Source organism: Columba livia, chromosome 3 (genome assembly GCF_036013475.1).
Source record: "Columba livia isolate bColLiv1 breed racing homer chromosome 3, bColLiv1.pat.W.v2, whole genome shotgun sequence".
NCBI classification, from domain to species: Eukaryota; Metazoa; Chordata; class Aves; order Columbiformes; family Columbidae; genus Columba; species Columba livia.
In genome coordinates, this window is record NC_088604.1 from 96,393,633 (window position 1) to 96,410,769 (window position 17,137).

Below are 17,137 nucleotides of genomic sequence, written 5' to 3' on the forward strand. Positions count from 1 at the left end.
TGTGCTATCCCATTTACAAATGGAAATGACTGCTTCGTAGCCAGTTCTCATTATATTTCTCTCCCATGAGATGTGAAATTAGTACTAGCAGAAATCCTGCAGTAGTTGGGGCTGAATCCTGGTCTCTGCACAAGCTCTGGGAGCGGGGAAGCAGCAAGGCCGTGTTAAGTAACTTCCTTTTTCCGTAGGTTTCCCATAGCAGAGACTCAGATATAGATTCCAGAAATTCTTCTAAATAAATAATGTATTTGCAAGATACAGTGTAGAACAGCTCAAGCTGGGTGTCTCCTGAAGAGGGACCTTGAATAAAGATAACTTTCAGCAATTATATTCTCACAATCCAATCCCCTACACCCTGTGCCTCATTCCAGGCCAACTGCAAAATTAAGAGTCTGGGATCTCCTTGCTCTTCATTGGATCTTTTAATTTTCATCTGGCGGGCTGTCAATTAAAGTTCTGACCTTCCATTGCTATTTTGCACCCACAGCTGGAGAAAATAAGTTTTTGGTAATAGCCTAAACAGTTTTCTGTTAGATGCCATTCTGTTCCTTTAGTTATCTCCAAGCAAGCAGCTCCCCTTATCTTCAAGCTTGAAGACTCTGTGGCCTTTTTCACTTAACGATGCAGAAAGTTCAAAGGTTCACAGCTTGTGGAAGTTATGTTAAGCAAACTTACTTATGCTAAGGGAATTCTGTATAAGCAGTTTCTAAACAAGTTCTGTAAGCAGCAGCATACCAAATAATTCAATGAACTAAGTCATTCTGTTCCCTCACAGCCAGCAGGACCCTGCCCTCGCCAACACACCTCAGCAAGGGGCAGAGATGGTCACTGGAGGCAACTTGGGCCAGCCAGGGCTGGGCAAGGTGGTGGTTTATGAGGAAAGGCCAAGGTGGAGCCTGGAAGACTGGAGAGTTGGGCAGGAAGAAATTTAATGAAATATAATTAGGGCAAGTGTAGAGTCTTGCATCTGGGCAAAAACAACTCCAGGTACCAGTATAGGTTAGGGAATGAGCTATTAGAGAGCAGCATAGAGGAAAGGGACCTGGGGATCCTGGTGGACACCAGGATGACTATGAGCCAGCACTGTGCCCTTGTGGCCAGGAAGGCCAATGGCATCCTGGGGTGTATTAGAAGGGGGGTGATTAGTAGGTCCAAAGAGGTTCTCCTGCCCCTCTACTCTGCCCTGGTGAGACCGCACCTGGAATATTGTGTCCAGTTCTGAGCCCCTCAGTTCAAGAAGGACAGGGAACTGCTGGAGAGACTCCAGCACAGGGCAACAAAGATGATGAAAGGAGTGGAGCATCTCCCTTACGAGGAAAGGCTGAGGGAGCCCTTTTAGCCTGGAGGAGACTGAGGGGTGACCTTATTAATGTTTATAAATATGTAAAGGGTGAGTGTCAGGAGGATGGAGCCAGGCTCTTCTCGGTGACAACCAATGATAAGAGAAGGGGCAGTGGGTTCAAACTGGAACACAGGAGGTTCCACTTAAATATGAGAAGAAACTTCTTCTCAGTAAGGGTGCCAGAGCACTGGAACAGGCTGCCCAGGGAGGTTGTGGAGTCTTCTTCTCTGGAAACATTCAAAACCCACCTGGACACATTCCTGTGTAACCTCATCTGGGTGGGACTGGACTAGGTGATCTTTCGACGTCCCTTCCACTCCCTAACATTCTGTGATTCTATGATTCACAGTCAGACACAGCATGCATACAGTATACGCATAAACTATATACTTTTATACAGTTAAATACAGGGGCAATGTGGAGGCCCCTGCAAAGTCTGGTCAGGGTAATGAGAGCCTGCTGTTGCTTTCATGTCCACAGTGTCCATGCAAGGCTGAGCTATCTTCTGGAGAGTAAATCAAGCAAATCTACCCCTTGCCACCCTCGGGGCTCATGCGGCGTTGCTTATTCCAGGGCTGTGCAGCAAACATGACCAAGGCTGTGAATCACTGAAATGTCGCTTTGTTGCACACCTGGGCAAGGAGACAAGAAACTAGTTGAACATTACAGAGCTGATGCGTGTAAATAGGTCACTAGTTTCCTCCAGAGAGGTGTTTATGTGTGTGTGTTGGCTTTGAGCAAGATGTGTGTATTAGTGCTATTGGCAGTCTTGTTAAACGCTTGCAGTGGTGCTTTTATTACATTGACTAGCAGAGCACCGGTGGGACAGAAAGTATAGCAGCCATGCATCAGATCATGCTCCTTGCTAATTTTGGTGGGCCAGGCAAGCACATGGAAAGATCATCTCTCATTGCACTAAGCTACACTTTGTTCAATAGGACAATTTAAAATATAGGCACTAACTTTCTGGCAAGGTATAGTGATACTGGTTTACTTGGTTATAGTTTGATGTAGTGTAACAGAAGTGGTGGTTGTGAGGTTTGTTTTGTTTTGTTTTGTTTTTCTTCTGGAAAAGGGAATATGGTGCTAAAGATATTGAAACAGAATGTATATATATAGTTAGAAAATCTTCTTGCAGTCAGAGAATTGTTCCTGTATGTGCTTTGTTCCACTAATGCAGCCATCATACCTCAAAGGAACATTGTCAGTCATCTCATTCAGCATCTGTTCAGGAAAATCTTTTTAAAATGTGGAAACAAGGAGAGCAGCTAGGCTAGTGTAACAGCATATAAATATTTCCACATGCATTCTTCTGAGCCAGCTACAAGGCAAAGAAGTGTACCTGCAGTGTACAGATGAAGGGGTTTGGGCTGACAGAATCATTTTGATCTCAGTTACCACAGCAGTAGGTAACTCGCTTGAATTCTTGCTGATGAGACGCCCCCCATCCCCAGGTCCCGACTGGGCTCCGATTTTGCATGTTGATGTAGCTGCCTGGATATTTCTAATCCTTGTTTTCTGACATAGGTGATAAAGGGTTTGGTAGCTTTTGCTTCAGATAGGCTCCATGCTCACACAGGTAGACCTGTGTTTTCAGGTACTCTCTGAGCTCTGTGTCGCAGTTCTGATTCACACAGAAAGCAGGGAATAAGGTATTTCCTCCCCATACTCGCTAGATGTACTCTTGAAATCCAGAATGGGTACAAGTGAATTGTCCAATTTTGATTAAATATTGATATCTTTCAAGTAATTTTAAGTTTGTTTGGGTTGTTTTGTTTTTTTACTTTATTTTGAATGGTCTTGATGATGAACTAACTCTTTTTTACACAAAAATTGAAATTGATCTTACCCACAAGCTATCTGCAATTGAATTTTTTTACTGATAATTTTTCTGTTTAGTTCCTGTGACTATATTGGCTGCAGCAGGGTCAGCTTATCTCACACAGGTGACAAATGAAACAATGTTTTTATCACAAACTGTTCAACCAAGGTCAACTTTCTATGGCCCTTTTCCTACAAATACCTTGCATGCACCAATTAAATTCCATGTGATAAGCCACCAGTGTGATGGACATTGTTCATTGTCAAGGTTTTCTGTTGGCTGATCGCTGCCTTCAGGCTCCACTGCCCTCCCAGGGCCTTAACTCTCCATCAGCCTTTTTCTTTGCCCTTTGGTGACGCTGTGAAAACAAGACACAAGTGGAAGGGGAGTAATTCGTACTGAGACCAGCAGCATTACAAACACCTTAGTCCTGAATCGATTGCTACGGCTCAATAAGCGATGGCAAGATTTCCTGGTTACCTTATCCACACGCTTCCATCCCTCAAGATGTTTGGATTTTTGTTAAGTGAGAACTCAGTTCAGTGTCCTCTCTTGTAGTGCCAGTTTTACACCGATACAACAATTATCCCTCGTGTAGTGTTCCTGTAAATTACCAATGTGCTCTCAGCCCTTCTCTTACTGCATTAAGCTTTAACAGGTAATACAATTTTCATTACACAGAGCATTTCAGATACGAGAGCTCTGTGATAAGAAGTTGCTGTTTGTTTATTGTGAGCATAGGTGGCTGTAAATAGTTCTTAAATTTGTCACGCTGTCTGCTTTTTTTCTTATTCTTAATGCTGTGGAGGGACAAGACAGCACCATAGAATTGCTGCTATGGTCTGGAAACATAAGTGTTTTTGAGGATGACAAGGAAAAATTGTAGATTAAAAAGTGTGTTGCAGGTAGGAAGGGGTCTGTGAATAATTCATCCTTAAATAATTCTTCGCATTTAAAAATTAATTATTTTATAGTCATTTAAGCATCTTGTATTCATGACCATTCTAGGTTATCTTAGCCAGAAATCAGGGTGGGGAAATAAATTATAGTACTTCAACTTTTTACCCAAATATTTGCTTGCTGGTGATTGATGACACCTGTCCGAATCCCTGGTTTAAATCCTCTGCTTTTGAGAGTAAGTGGCCTTGATTTCTCAAGAGCTTCCTAGCACTAAAAGGCTAGAGAAGGAGTTTTGCTGTATGCAAAAAGGCTGATATACAAACCTAAATCCAAGAACCCAAATTAGATTGATGCAGAAATCTCCCTGAAATTCAAGCTCTAGTAGAGGGGAAGTTAATTCATCCTTCTGCTCACTGTGTCTTTCCATACATAATGTGGGTATCTCTCTGCTCGATAAGAGGCAGATGCTCACCTCAGGATCCTACCAGGCAGCAGCAGCGTTCCCAGCTCTGCCTTTGGGACATTCATCTTCTTCTGGGGACTTTGCTTTTTATTCTCCTGCTTCATCTTGCAGCTGTAACGAAAGAAGGCTCATGGCTCTGATGTTTTGATTGGCATCTATAATGCTCTCAGCAAATAATTACAAGTCAAAAATGCCCTAAAATCTTTGCAAGTGTTATCTTTCCATAACTGTTCACACTGTGTTTAAGGAAGTTGTGCTGGGAATACCTGAGCAGACATTTAATGATATGGATAGTGCTGTCCTTATGCATGCCAAGTTAGATACCTTACTCTAAAATGTTTTCTTTACATAACACTTTGAAGAGATAGCTCTCTTGCTTTGCTTCCAGGTGAAGATGCTTCTTTATTTACAATAATGCTTTTGAAAGCTTTTGTCTCTGTTCTAAAAAGAAATGAACAGTGACGTTCCATATTTTGTGGCCTTTGATTTCACATTAGCTGTGTGTAGGTAAGAGCAGACTTCATGGTGGCTACAGCTTCCTCACAAGGGGAGGAGAAGGGGCAGGTGACAAACTCTTCTCTTTAGCAGCCAGTGACAGAACCCGAGGAAATGGCAGGAAGATGTGCCAGGGGAGGTTCAGGTTGTACATGAGGAAAAGGTTCTTCCCCCAGAGGGTGGTGGACACTGGAACAGGCTCCCCAGGGAGGTGTCACAGCCCCAAGCCTGACAGTGTTCAAGAAGAGACTGGACAAGCCCTCAGACACATGGTGTGAACTGTGGGGTTGTCCTGTGCAGGGACAGGAGTTGGACTCAATGATCCTTGTGGGTCCCTTCCAACTCAGGACATTCTGTGATTCTAGGTCTCAACTAAAGACTTGGGAGGAGAAGAAAGGTTGTTTCTGTTTTACAGATTAACCCCTTCTTAATCTGAAAACTAAAGATGTTTGATTTTCTTTTCCTTTCTTATTAGGACTTGTGGCAGAAAGATTCTGCCAGGCAGTTTTAAGCAGTCTCTTTTATTGTTAATTCAAATTCAGCAGCAGCACGAATATGGTTCTTTTGATTTTATTTGAATTACTCCAGAGTCAACTTGATACGCATGAGACCAGAATTACTGCCAAAAATCTGAGGCTTTTTTCCACTGACTAGCTCTGCTGGAAAAACTAGTAGAGGGTGAAGCTTTATTTTAAAGCACAAAGCAGAAGGCATAACTGCTGTGATTCTTTTGTGCTTTATACAATGTTTAGAGGTAAAAATACTTAAGGTAGAATTATGGTCAGATAATATCATAAAAAACCCCCAAGAAATACAGAGTGAAGTTACCAACATGATCCTCCTCATATCATGTGATACTTACAGGGGAAATAATGCTTCTGATCTAGATTGTAGAGTATCCTGAGAGCTGCTAATGTCATGGTTAGGTAACATTAAATGAGATTCTGGCTCCAAAGACAAAAAAAGAGAATCCATGCAGGGATACCTGCATCCATGGAGCATTTAGCAGCATTGTAAATAACAGCAGGTTGTTTTTTTTCTTTCACATACATAGATAATGCAATTAAAATAGTTTGGGCATCATCATTGACTGTGTTGATGAGTGTTTTATAAAAGCTATAAGATAGGCCTTTCTTTAGAGCTCTACCTATGAAATTGTTTATTTGCAGCTTATATAATTAATAGGCAAATGTATGTTCGGCATCACCCTGATATAGGCTGAATTGATTTCTTGTTGTTTAAGAAAGTCCTTATCAGCAGGCAACTTTCTTCAGTGCTGTCAAGCACAAAAATAAAATGGCTTTAGCTATGGTAAAGTGTAGTTCAAGGCACAGTAAGAAGACAGAAAAGCCACAGCTTTTCTGACCCCTACCTGCTCAATAAAATCTGTTTGCATTATGAAAACACTGAGAGACTACGGCTTTCTGCTCTCAGTGATGCTGATCTGGGTAAGCTGCAGTCGTCCTGCACTGTAGATGATGGTCTTGGGCTGTTACCTATCCATTTACAGTTTTTCTCAGCAGTGATAAGTACTCCTCAGGAAGCCACAGATGTAAGCATTCTCCAGGATGGTATAACTTAAAATTCATGTAAGTAGACTACTGTTAGACATTTGTTAATGTCTTTAGCTGGAAACTACTTTCTGTCTACTGAAGAGGAAGCTCCTGTGGTTACTGTCAGTGTACCTGGCTGAGGTTCAGGTCTATACCTGGCAGCTAAAGATTTTGTCCTTTTCAGTCTTGTTTCCAGATGCTGTATGGGACAGCTTCTGAGTTATCCTCACAGCATTTCCCTTGTTTTCCTTTGAAATGCCTCTTATTTTAGACTAATATTTTTTTCCAGAATATTTGGACTGTAGCTGCACTTGAAGCTTAGGTATCTTCAACACTTGGAAATCTATAGCAATAAGTAAGGTCAGCCGGGACTCTCCCAGGCTGGTTCCCGTTGGCTGAGCTGCTCTGCTCCCAGTCTACACAGTGGATGGAGGGGAAAGATGTGGGAGATTTTTGCTGGGGGCTAATAATGGGACAAGGTGACAACTTGAATATACAGACCCTGTGAACCTGTGGGCTGCTGTACGTGGGCTGGGAGGATGGAGGTGCACAGCTGGGACTTCAAGGGCTGTGTGTTTGCTGGCAGAATTTATTGCCTGTCCCTCATCACAGCACTGGCGTGCCTCTGTCCTTCCATAGCCCAAGGAGAGCAACATGTGCAATGTGGAGGCCAAAAGCAGCAGCAAAAAGAAACCTTGCCATGGCTTAGGTTGGGGCTTTGCTTGCCATCTGTATTCTTTTGCAGCTGAATTCACTATCCTCTATGTACTGCATCTTACCCTCCCTGCAGTTATCCCTGACTGCATGGCTAGAGGTGATTTGATCAGCCTGAGTGCTCCCACGCAACAGCCAAGAAGCCGCTGAAATCCTCTGCATTTGCTCTTTTTGTCCAGGCTTGTTTGTTAGCAGCAGCAGCAGCAGTTTATGTATCAGCAGCTGAACTGGAAGCACACAAAAGTAAAATGCTTATTAGTAAGAGCTCCTACACAAGGATACAGGCTGTTCGCAGACAGCAATGCCTAAGTTAGCCATTAATTTAGAAAAGCACCACAGCTGAATTTAAGAATTTGAATAATACAAACTAGTAGCCTCTTCATTTTATGTTTTAAAGCCAGGAACTAGGAGTCTTAATAAGCCTTTAGGCTAAGATTTCAAGTACTAAAAATTCTGCTGGATTTGCAGAGGAGCAGCTACAGCAAGTAAAGCACACACTTGTAGTTTTAAGGGCCTATCCTCAAATATGGATTAAAAAAAAATAGGAAAAAAATACGATCACAAATGCTAGATTAAGAAGAATTTAACTAATTAGAAGACTGCTTCCCTGACCAAAGTTTTTTCTACAGCTCTTGATGCACACAGAAGAAGTCTTTTAATAGCACTGCTTGAGAAAATACAGACTGCTGAGAAACTGAATTTCTAATCAAATTCTCCAGGTGGTATAGAGCAGAGTAGTGGGAGGATATTCTGGAGAAAAATGCTTTAAACTGGGTTTAGATCACTGCCTACTCTTGTCAGCTCAAGCAGAGTATACACAGAACAGTGGAGACAAAGCAGATGTGATGGGGATGGGATACAGCCAGGTGATTTAGGTTCATTAATACATTTTCTGTCGATCTAATTATTTTGCTGTACCTACCATATAGCAAACAATGCAGATAAGCTGCAAACGCACAAAAGGTGAATTACATGTCTTCATTTAATACTGTACATGATTATTCTTCTCTGCATTTGGCCCTACTGCGTGATACCATAGTAAGTTTACTTTATTGCAGAAAGGGTAAAATTTAACATATACAAGAGCTTCTTCCAGCTTTCTGCCAGCTCTGCTTGCATCTTCACATCTCTAAATTTTGTTCTTGGGATGAGCTTTAACACAGAAGTGCTTAGGGCAATGCTGTCAGCCACTAATAGACCACTCCAGAGCTTGCTAAGGGTGAGTCCAGCAATCTGAGGCAATGACTTAGAAACTGGAGAAGTGGGCAATAGAGATATATATAGAGGGACATATAGATATACATAAAAGCATGGAAGCTAACTTTACTGAATTCTAAGTTGGTCTAATACTTCCATAATTGCTTCTGTCTTGTTTTCTTTATACCTGGGAATAGAGTTATTTACTATTATAGGTTCCAGTTTCACAGAGATCTCTTAAATGTTTGGCTTTACTTAATGAATGGTAAAATGACTTAAGCTAGAAAATAAAGGCTGTTCTTGTCTCTGTTTCGTCACAAGATAATTGAAAATACCCAGTTTCCTGTCTGGATTAGTTATAAGTGAGTAAAGGGAGGCAGGTAGGAAGGAATTAGCATCTAAAGGCACTTTAAAGGAGTCTGTAGGAAAGCCCTCTCTATAAAGCATGATTTTACTATTTATCATCTGAGTGTGGTATTTTGAAGGGTGTATTATAAGGACAAGAATATCCTTCAAAAATAACCTTCAAAGCCAATATCTGAAAATTATAATTTTTTTCATACTCTGCTTTAGTACCTTCAGAAGAGGAATGAACTCCAGCAGAAATGGAAATCCCTTCCATTTGTCTTCGTTGAAACACTGAGCTTGGTCTGTTGCAAGAAGAACAGTGTCTGTGAGAAGACAGTACAGTGGACGTTAGGTTTCTGTTCAGCTTTGCAAATACAGCACATCCTGCAGTGTCACCCAGACACTGCATTAAGTACGGCTGCATGTATCGTGTCTGTGTGTATGAAACCGCTGGAAAACTTGCTGCACAACATGTGGAACAATTTTATATAAACCAGTTAGATCACATCTTACATTCTTTGAAGTTATCCAGTCCCACATCTGCATGCTAAATGCTAACACAGCTGAAAATATATAGAGTTGCCTTTTCCAGACACCTAGACAGAGTACCAGGGTATCAGACTGCACGGTGTGTGCATTGCACCCTACTGGGCCTGCGCTGCCCTCATGGTCATCAGTGGTCCACCCAGGTGTGACAAACAGACCTGAAGTTAAAATTTAAAAATCCAGAGGTTGTCCTCCACATGTTGGGCTAGATAATGGGTTTATTTCCACTGATCTTTAGATTTGAATGTGTTATTTTTCCTGATAATTTGGTGGTTTTACTGATCTTGTTAGGGATGTTAGTAATTGTAGGAGGAGAGGTTTTGGCCTCAAATGCTGCTTTGCTTTGTTTTTTTTGTTCTGTTTGACAAACTGGTGCCTGTTGTTCCTCCTCCCCACAGTCATGTCCCTTTAGTTCCATTTTACAAGGGAGTTGCTTCAGTGTCTTGTCACATGTGAACTTTTGTTTAAGGGTAAGTTTTCCTGAGTGCTAAGTCTCATAGCAACTTATGTTCTTCCACATCCAAGTCAGAGTAAGGTGTACGTTCCTGAAGTCAAGCTTTCAAAGAGATTACTTTTTCTGACTTCTATTGATTTAATAACTACTTTGTACTTGAAGGCTTCTAAGGACTGTGCAGCCAACTCACATCTGAAAATAGCATTAAGGTCCCTAAGCTACTAAGGCAGTTTTGGAAAATGCAAAACTCAACTACAGTCCCTTTTTCCTACATCTCACAGGTCAGAGGGAACAAAGGGCAATTTCCTAATGTTTTGATGAGGATGTGAAACTTGGTTATGCCAAAAACATTTCTGACATTATTTCATTACTGTAGGTGATGAGGAAATTTGAAAGAGCTTCCTTATGGATACTTGATTCAATGTTGGTTCGGATTATTTGAACTGAGGTAATAAGGACATAGCCTGGATCACAGCTCTCAAAAGACCAGTTGTTACTTTTGAGTTGAAAGCTTAGTTTTATCCCACTCCCTTCAAAATCCAGAGCATGCAAGGAACACAACCTTTTCTAGATGTTTGCAAAGTATCCAGAAGCATTCTTGAAGAGGAGATAGGAAGTTCAAAGGCAGGAGTAACTCCAAAGGCAGTTCCTGTTGAAGTTAGCATTAATTCTGTTTTGACCATGTAATGAAAACAAGTCCTCTCTACATTATGGTGCAAACTGAGTACCTAACATATCCAACTGTGGTTTTAAACTGGCAAGACTACTGGGCAGTAGTTCAGCTCTGTGCAACAGAGCGTTGCCTTCTGCCCAGTTGAGACTGGAGATGATTTTGGGAAGAGGATGTGTGAGAGACAGATAAAGTGCTGCTGCTACCACACCACAGAATTCAGAGTCCTCTTCACAAAGGAATTTGTTTGATTTTTTTGCGGAGCAGCATACCTGTATAAGCAGAGAATTTGGTTCTGATGCCATCAATGTTTCTCACCCAGCGGTCCTTTGTTAAATGGGAAGTCCAGCTGGTTTAAAAGAAACTTGTGCAGGTAAAGCTCACAAATATTGCTGGATTTGCAAATAACATACACATTTGCTCTTGGATTTACAAATAGCATATGTTAATGAAAACTAATTCATCTTTCCACTGAAAAGATTATAAAAATCTGAGTTGTCTTGTAAAACTTGGCCTTCAAACCTAAAAATCAAATTACTAAAGACAGTCAAGAAATTATAAGATTTAAAGTGTTATGTGATGTGGTTGTGAATAGGTAAACTTGGTCATTTCCTAGCAGCTTAGTACTTAATTTGACCCTAGTAATGTTGTTTATAAGAGTATCACTTATGTATGTGATTTTGTGGAGAAATACTGGTTTAGAATGTGGATACATATGCTTCCAAGCAGAGTTTGGAGACCACTACAGCACAGGTGAGGATGCAGTGGTTCAGGATGACAAGGTAAAGCTGAGGAGCCACCAGAAAGAACCCCTTGAATTGTGTTTGAGGGTGGGAGCAGAATGAGAGTCAGCAAAAGGCCTGAGGGAAGAATGTACCTTACACTGCTGACAAAGAAAGATTTCCATGGAGCTGCGGATCCGAGACCATTGGTACCATTTGGTTGGCTGTGTTTACAAGGGGAAACTGTTTCAGCAAGGAAGTGGCTCCTGCAAACTCATGTGGCAAGAAAGCAGCTCATGTTGCTGTTTGGTTACAGAGGTCACTCACAACACACAGGTCATTTATGTGCTAGGAAGAATTTGAAATTGTGTCCCTGCTGGGTTAGCATTGCTTGATGGGCCCTTCCCTTCAACATCACCTTCTGGAGACCGAGTTCTTCAGTCTTATGCATCAAGAAATGCTTTGAGATCCATGCAGCTCCTCCACAGAACAGCTGTGGCAAGATTAAATTTTTAAAATTCCCCCTTTCGCTCACCTATAGCGGGTGACTTTGTCTTCACCCTTCCTTTTCATCGTAATTAGATCAGGAGGAAGTAATTTAATGACTGCTACCCCTGACAACTGGTACTGTACAGGTGAGACTCCTTGAGTTCCAGAAGGATTGCCACAGGCCTGATTATATCAGCATGAGAGCCCCATGAACCCAGGTCATAGGCACTATGGAGGAATCTTCTTATAAATCTAAGGCATCTAGAAAAGATTTCCAGTGCCTGGCAAGGCAAGCTGACAAGCTCTCTTGTGCCTTGGCTGAGGATAACAAGCAGGTCAGACTAAAGACTACTGTTGGCACATTTGCTGTGTGCCAGAGCTTTAAAGTATTCAAAAATGCAAAATATGTATGTAGCAAGATTTCCAAAAGTGGCCTTTAAAAGAAGAAAAAGACAATTCTAGACTTGGTCCTTTCTTACCTTTCAGGTTCTGTCTGTATAAAGCAGCCAGCACAATATTGCTGCCAGAAGCGGTGTGTTTTTATTACATCTACTGATATACTTTCATGGGCAATTTTATCAGAGACAAAGCATAGCTTTAGCTTGCTATTAAATGTAAAACCAAATCTACAGTGGCCTAATTTCACTGAAGAAGAGATTATTGTTAAAAATCCATTTGGAGATACCTCAGAAGTTTTGTTTTGTGAAACAAATAATTAAGCTAAAGGTACAATTTTGCTTTAGGGTGTTGTGAGGACAAGAGGTTGATACTTGTAAATGTGTCAGTGAAAATCATTCAGGTTACAAGACTGTATTTCACCACGAAACAAGGCCAGTACAATTAGATATTTGTGAAGCAAACACATAGCTGTTCTTGGGGGGGAGGGGAAAAAAAAACCCAAAACCAAAACAAAAACCACACACTACACAACTTTTTCAGAACCTGTTCCAGAGTGGAGGGCTGCACTGCCCAGGCTCTCGGAGCACAAAGGAAGGGTCCCCAAAAGCACAGAACTGAGCCCAATGCCCTGAGCTCTGCTGAGGACAGGCTGTTAAGCTGAGCCTCAGCTGGACATCAGCACAGTTAAACAGTCTCCAGACTGGACAAAGCCAGCCTGCAAAATACCTTGTAAGCATCCCTTCAGAAAGAGCCCTTCCTGGAGTATTGTGTTGTGGAGAGGTTACGTCTTCTCTCCATCCCTTCTCCAGGCCACTGGGGAATCCCATTTCTGCCAGCAGGTTCCTTGAGACCACAGTGTCCCCCAAGAGGGAGCACTGGAGCCATTTGTTCAGAAGCAGCTGCTGGTAGTACGAGGACAGCATGCAGAAATCCAGTCATACGCATAACCAAGTTCTTATGTCAACAACAGCAACAAAAAAGCCACCAGAAAAAAACCTCAAACGCCTTCCTCCCTGCCCCCTTCCCACAGACAAAACACACTAAAGACCATCAGGGCCTGATGCTGGGCTTTCAACCTATAAACTGTAAATTTCCTAAATTCTAAGAGGAGGAGAAGGGGAACAGAGGTGCCAGGAAGTCATCAGGAAAGGCAAAAATCATCTGCCTGATTCAGATGTCTAGAGATACGCATTTTTCAAGTTATCTGCAACTCCACTGGAAAGCAGACGACCTCTTGGCTTGTGACCTCCCGCTTCCTGCTTTAGCTGTTAAAAAGCTAAAATGAAAAGAGGGTGACTGTCCCTAAAAAGAATTTGAAATAATGACAGAACACGTAATTTCCCCAGAAAAAGTCTTATTTAGCAAGAGCAATCAGTCTTTTTTAGTTAAAAAAAAAAAAAGTCTAACAAGAACACGTCAGACAAATAGGGCTGTCTGTTTTGCACAGGCACAATGGTGCTCTGACCCCGTGAGCTGTTATGGGGCTGTAGAGTGCGCACATCACTTTTACACCCAGCTGCAGGGTATCCAAAACAGCCCTAATCAGAGATTTCCCCAGGCTCTCTGGGCAGAACAGGTAACTGGATTTATTCTGATTTTTAATAACCTGCTTTGTGGCTATGCGTGCCTTTGTGCCCAGGAAGCACCATAGCCAGCTGAAAGCATCAGGGTTCATTCAGGGATCTGCTTGCTAGACAAAGCCTCCACAAAGGAGAGGTTTGAAGCAGAACTCTTTAATTCTGCAAGTACCGGTTGGAGGTACAGAGCAGGAATAAACCTGATCCAGTTCCCTGAAAATGGAAATGACTGGGGCTGCCAAGGGTCAGGCATTCCAGAAGCTCAAACAATCCACATCTCCCCTTTCAAATTTGGTGGGTTGGCTCTACTTACTTAGGAGACTGAATTGCTAATAAAATTAATTAGAAGCATCATAAGTTGGTCATCCCAGGAGTATTTCTACTTGAAGCAGTCATTAATTACTATGACGAGAATTGTCTGTCTTTCTATTTATAGGCTGGCCATGGGCAACACTGACTGTTCTCGGGTTCCTGTACTGCTACGCTCACGTTGGAATCGAATGGGAGCAAATGCATGCTGTGAATCAGGAATGACGCAGAATAATGATTTTTAAGACAGGTTGATGGCTTTTCTACACTGGATATCCTACCTGCAGAAGGATGCGCCTGACCAAGGGATTTGGTTAATGTGTTAAAACCAAAAGCTCATGGAATTTATTCTGGATTGGGAATGCGGGAATTGAACCAGAAACACTGATGGACTATGGCTGGGGAGAAATTATGAAGCATTGTGAATTATTTTATTTTTATAAAACAGCATCTCTGTGACTCTACGTACATTGGATTCATGCATCTCAGAAGAGGTATTTTATGTATGTTAAAGATTGTATTTTTGTCTTCCAATATTTTGCTGCCTATTTTGAAATAACGAAGGAAAAAAAAAAATGTTTCCTACCTTGCACAATCCAAAAAGCCCAATCTCAGCTTCTGTCCAGTGGCACACAGGGCTGTGCCCTATACTTATGTTACTCCATGAAGGGCAGGATGCTCATCAGTTCTTCCTGATTGCTTTCTGATACAAGTTAGAACATTTTTGCTATTCTCGGTGACAGCAGTAGTTCAGCCTTAAGCTACCTCTCTACTTACTGTAGTGAAGTCTGCTTTTCTCTCTTTAATTTCTTCACTTAAAATTTTGCCTTTAAAACAATATTTTTTTATATAATTTTATGAATTGTTTTGTTTGTTTCTTTAAAATGAGGGAGAGGTCTTTACTTAATGAATAGCTTTTCTTTTTAATTGAATAAGACCCTAGAGCTCTTTGGGCTCTCAGCACTCTCTACCTTGTGTTAGAGCTAAAGCATTTATTATTACCTTTATTATGGGGCAAATCCCACCTTCAAGAGAACTGTTCTGTCTGCCTCTTGTCTTTTTTCTATTACAAAAGGAGATAAGCCAGCTCTGGCTGAATGGTAAATCTGTTCAGTGTGCTTCATTTTCTGATGTCCAGGCAATCAGCTCCTGCAATACAAAAGGCACTCTAGGAGCAGCATTTGAAGATGTTAAAAAAAACAAACACAGACACACACACAAAAACCCAACAAACCAAAGCAAAAAACAAACAAACAAACCCGACAACAACAAAAAAAAACCCACACCACAAAACACACACAAAAAAACACAGAATGGTCCAATACAGTGGCACCAAATTAGCCAGAGCTCCGTGTCCTTTGCCCACCGCCAGACCTGTTACAGCAGCATCTTCGCTAAAAGAAGGGGTTGTCCAGAGCTGGGCAGGTCCTGCCTTTGAGCATTGGTGCAGCAGGAGAGCTTCAGCCCATGCTTGTTTTCTGAGGGAAGGGGAGACCCTACTCACATCTGGCACAAGGGGTGTCTCCCAAGCTGTTCTTCTTTAAACTGATGTTGAAGAGCAGCCAGAAAACCTTTGTAATCTTTCTGAAGTTAGACATTCCTCCTAGGCCTGGCAAAAGGCCACCAGTCCTGGAGAAGGCTTCTTCCAAGAGCAGCTTCCTGTACCCGAAGCAGGAGGACTCCTACCAAAACTTGTTCTGTGTCCCCCCACCCCCATTTTGGCCTGTTTGGAGGTACAGTTAGCATCCTACTGTCCATCACTCCTGCAGCTTCAGCCAAGGCTAATCAAGCTCATCCCTCCAACAAGAAATTCCATCCCCAAGATAGGTTTGCACTTAGTGCTTGCATTTCTGATGCCTCTGCTGCTCAGAACTATGGCAGCCCTTTTTCCCCTTCATTTGTTCCTGAAGAAGTAAGGACAAAGTCTTTAGCTCTTTACCCATCTGGAGACTACACTCATCTCTTGCTGTTTCAAAGCAGAATCTTCCACCCTTTATGTTTAGGGAATTTTTTTTTTCCACCCTGAGAATGCAGTGATTGCCCTTGGAAATACTGTGGACTGTTGAAAATAGGACTTACATTGAATGCTGCCTGGCCAGAGACATGGCCCTCCTGATTGACTTATGATGATTGCAGGGATCCTCTCAGCCAAAGAAGTACATTACTCTCACCCTCTGAATTTACTAAAAGAATCTGCAATTTGCCTCCATTTTGGAGCAGAACTGAGTTAAGGGCAAGAACTTCCTCAAACTTAAACTTTGTAATTAAGTGAAATTAGCATTGGAGTGAAAAGTCATGAGTTTTTTTTCTTCAGTGTTATCGACTACCATTATTACATGAAACAAGGGTCTGCTAAGTTATTAGATTCCAATTTGTATGCATGCAAATCTTCCTACTCCAATATGGAGATGACCTTGAAGGTCATCTAGAGTATGCTTATTTCTAAAGTAAAATTATTTGGGGTCTCATTGTTTGTTTTGTTTTTCCAGCGCTTTGTATGTCTTTCATAACTTTTTATCCTTTTTCCTTTTTTAAAAATAAAGCTCAAACTGACTGTTGGCTTGAGAACTGTCTTAGAAAGCTACTGGTTGGTGTAAGAAAAACAAGTGCTTTGCTGCCTTGAAGAAACAGCACTATACACTGGAAGCCTGCAGGATGGGTGCCATGCAGACTGGTCACTTGTGTCCTTCTACAGCTCTGCATGGAACATGTGAGCTTAAAAACCAAAATACCTTTAATAGATCTGTTGAGATCAACATGTGAAGCTTCTGGGAATGATCACCAAGAGTAATACACAAGTAAAATGATGCTTTCATTCAGACTCTTGCTGTCTTGGTCCACAGTCAGAAATATGAAGCATCCTTGCACAATTTTTCTTTATAGTTTAAATATTTATCCTATGAGAAATAAATAGTTTTCCTTCATGCTCAGTCTTTCCAGGGGTGCTTTTTCCTGCTTTTTTGAAACACATATTTCAGGAACAAGCCCACTCACAAAGTTTCTGAGCTGTCCTGCTTATGCTTGGTCAAACACGCAGCTCTCACAGGGCACCTGATGTCACTGAAATTACATGGTAGCCAGAAGTGCATCCTTCACACAGGTGCTGGTCCTAGAGGGGCGGGAGCTTGTGGAGTCCT

The 17,137-nt window shown here is 41.7% G+C and overlaps 1 protein-coding gene across 4 annotated transcripts in view; it reads left to right on the forward strand.

The window, feature by feature from the left end:
- The window catches only part of HHAT (hedgehog acyltransferase), a 205,609-nt gene extending 189,041 nt beyond the window's left edge, over positions 1-16,568 (forward strand). For all 4 annotated transcript variants that reach the window (XR_010471604.1, XM_065058374.1, XM_065058375.1 and 1 more), the window contains one exon: positions 14,128-16,568. Coding sequence is in view for 3 of the 4 variants with exons in the window: in XM_065058374.1 (XP_064914446.1) it covers positions 14,128-14,225 (98 nt within the window). In the remaining variant the exon portion in view is untranslated. The remainder of the gene's footprint in view (positions 1-14,127) is intronic.
- The last annotated feature ends 569 nt before the right edge of the window (positions 16,569-17,137 follow it).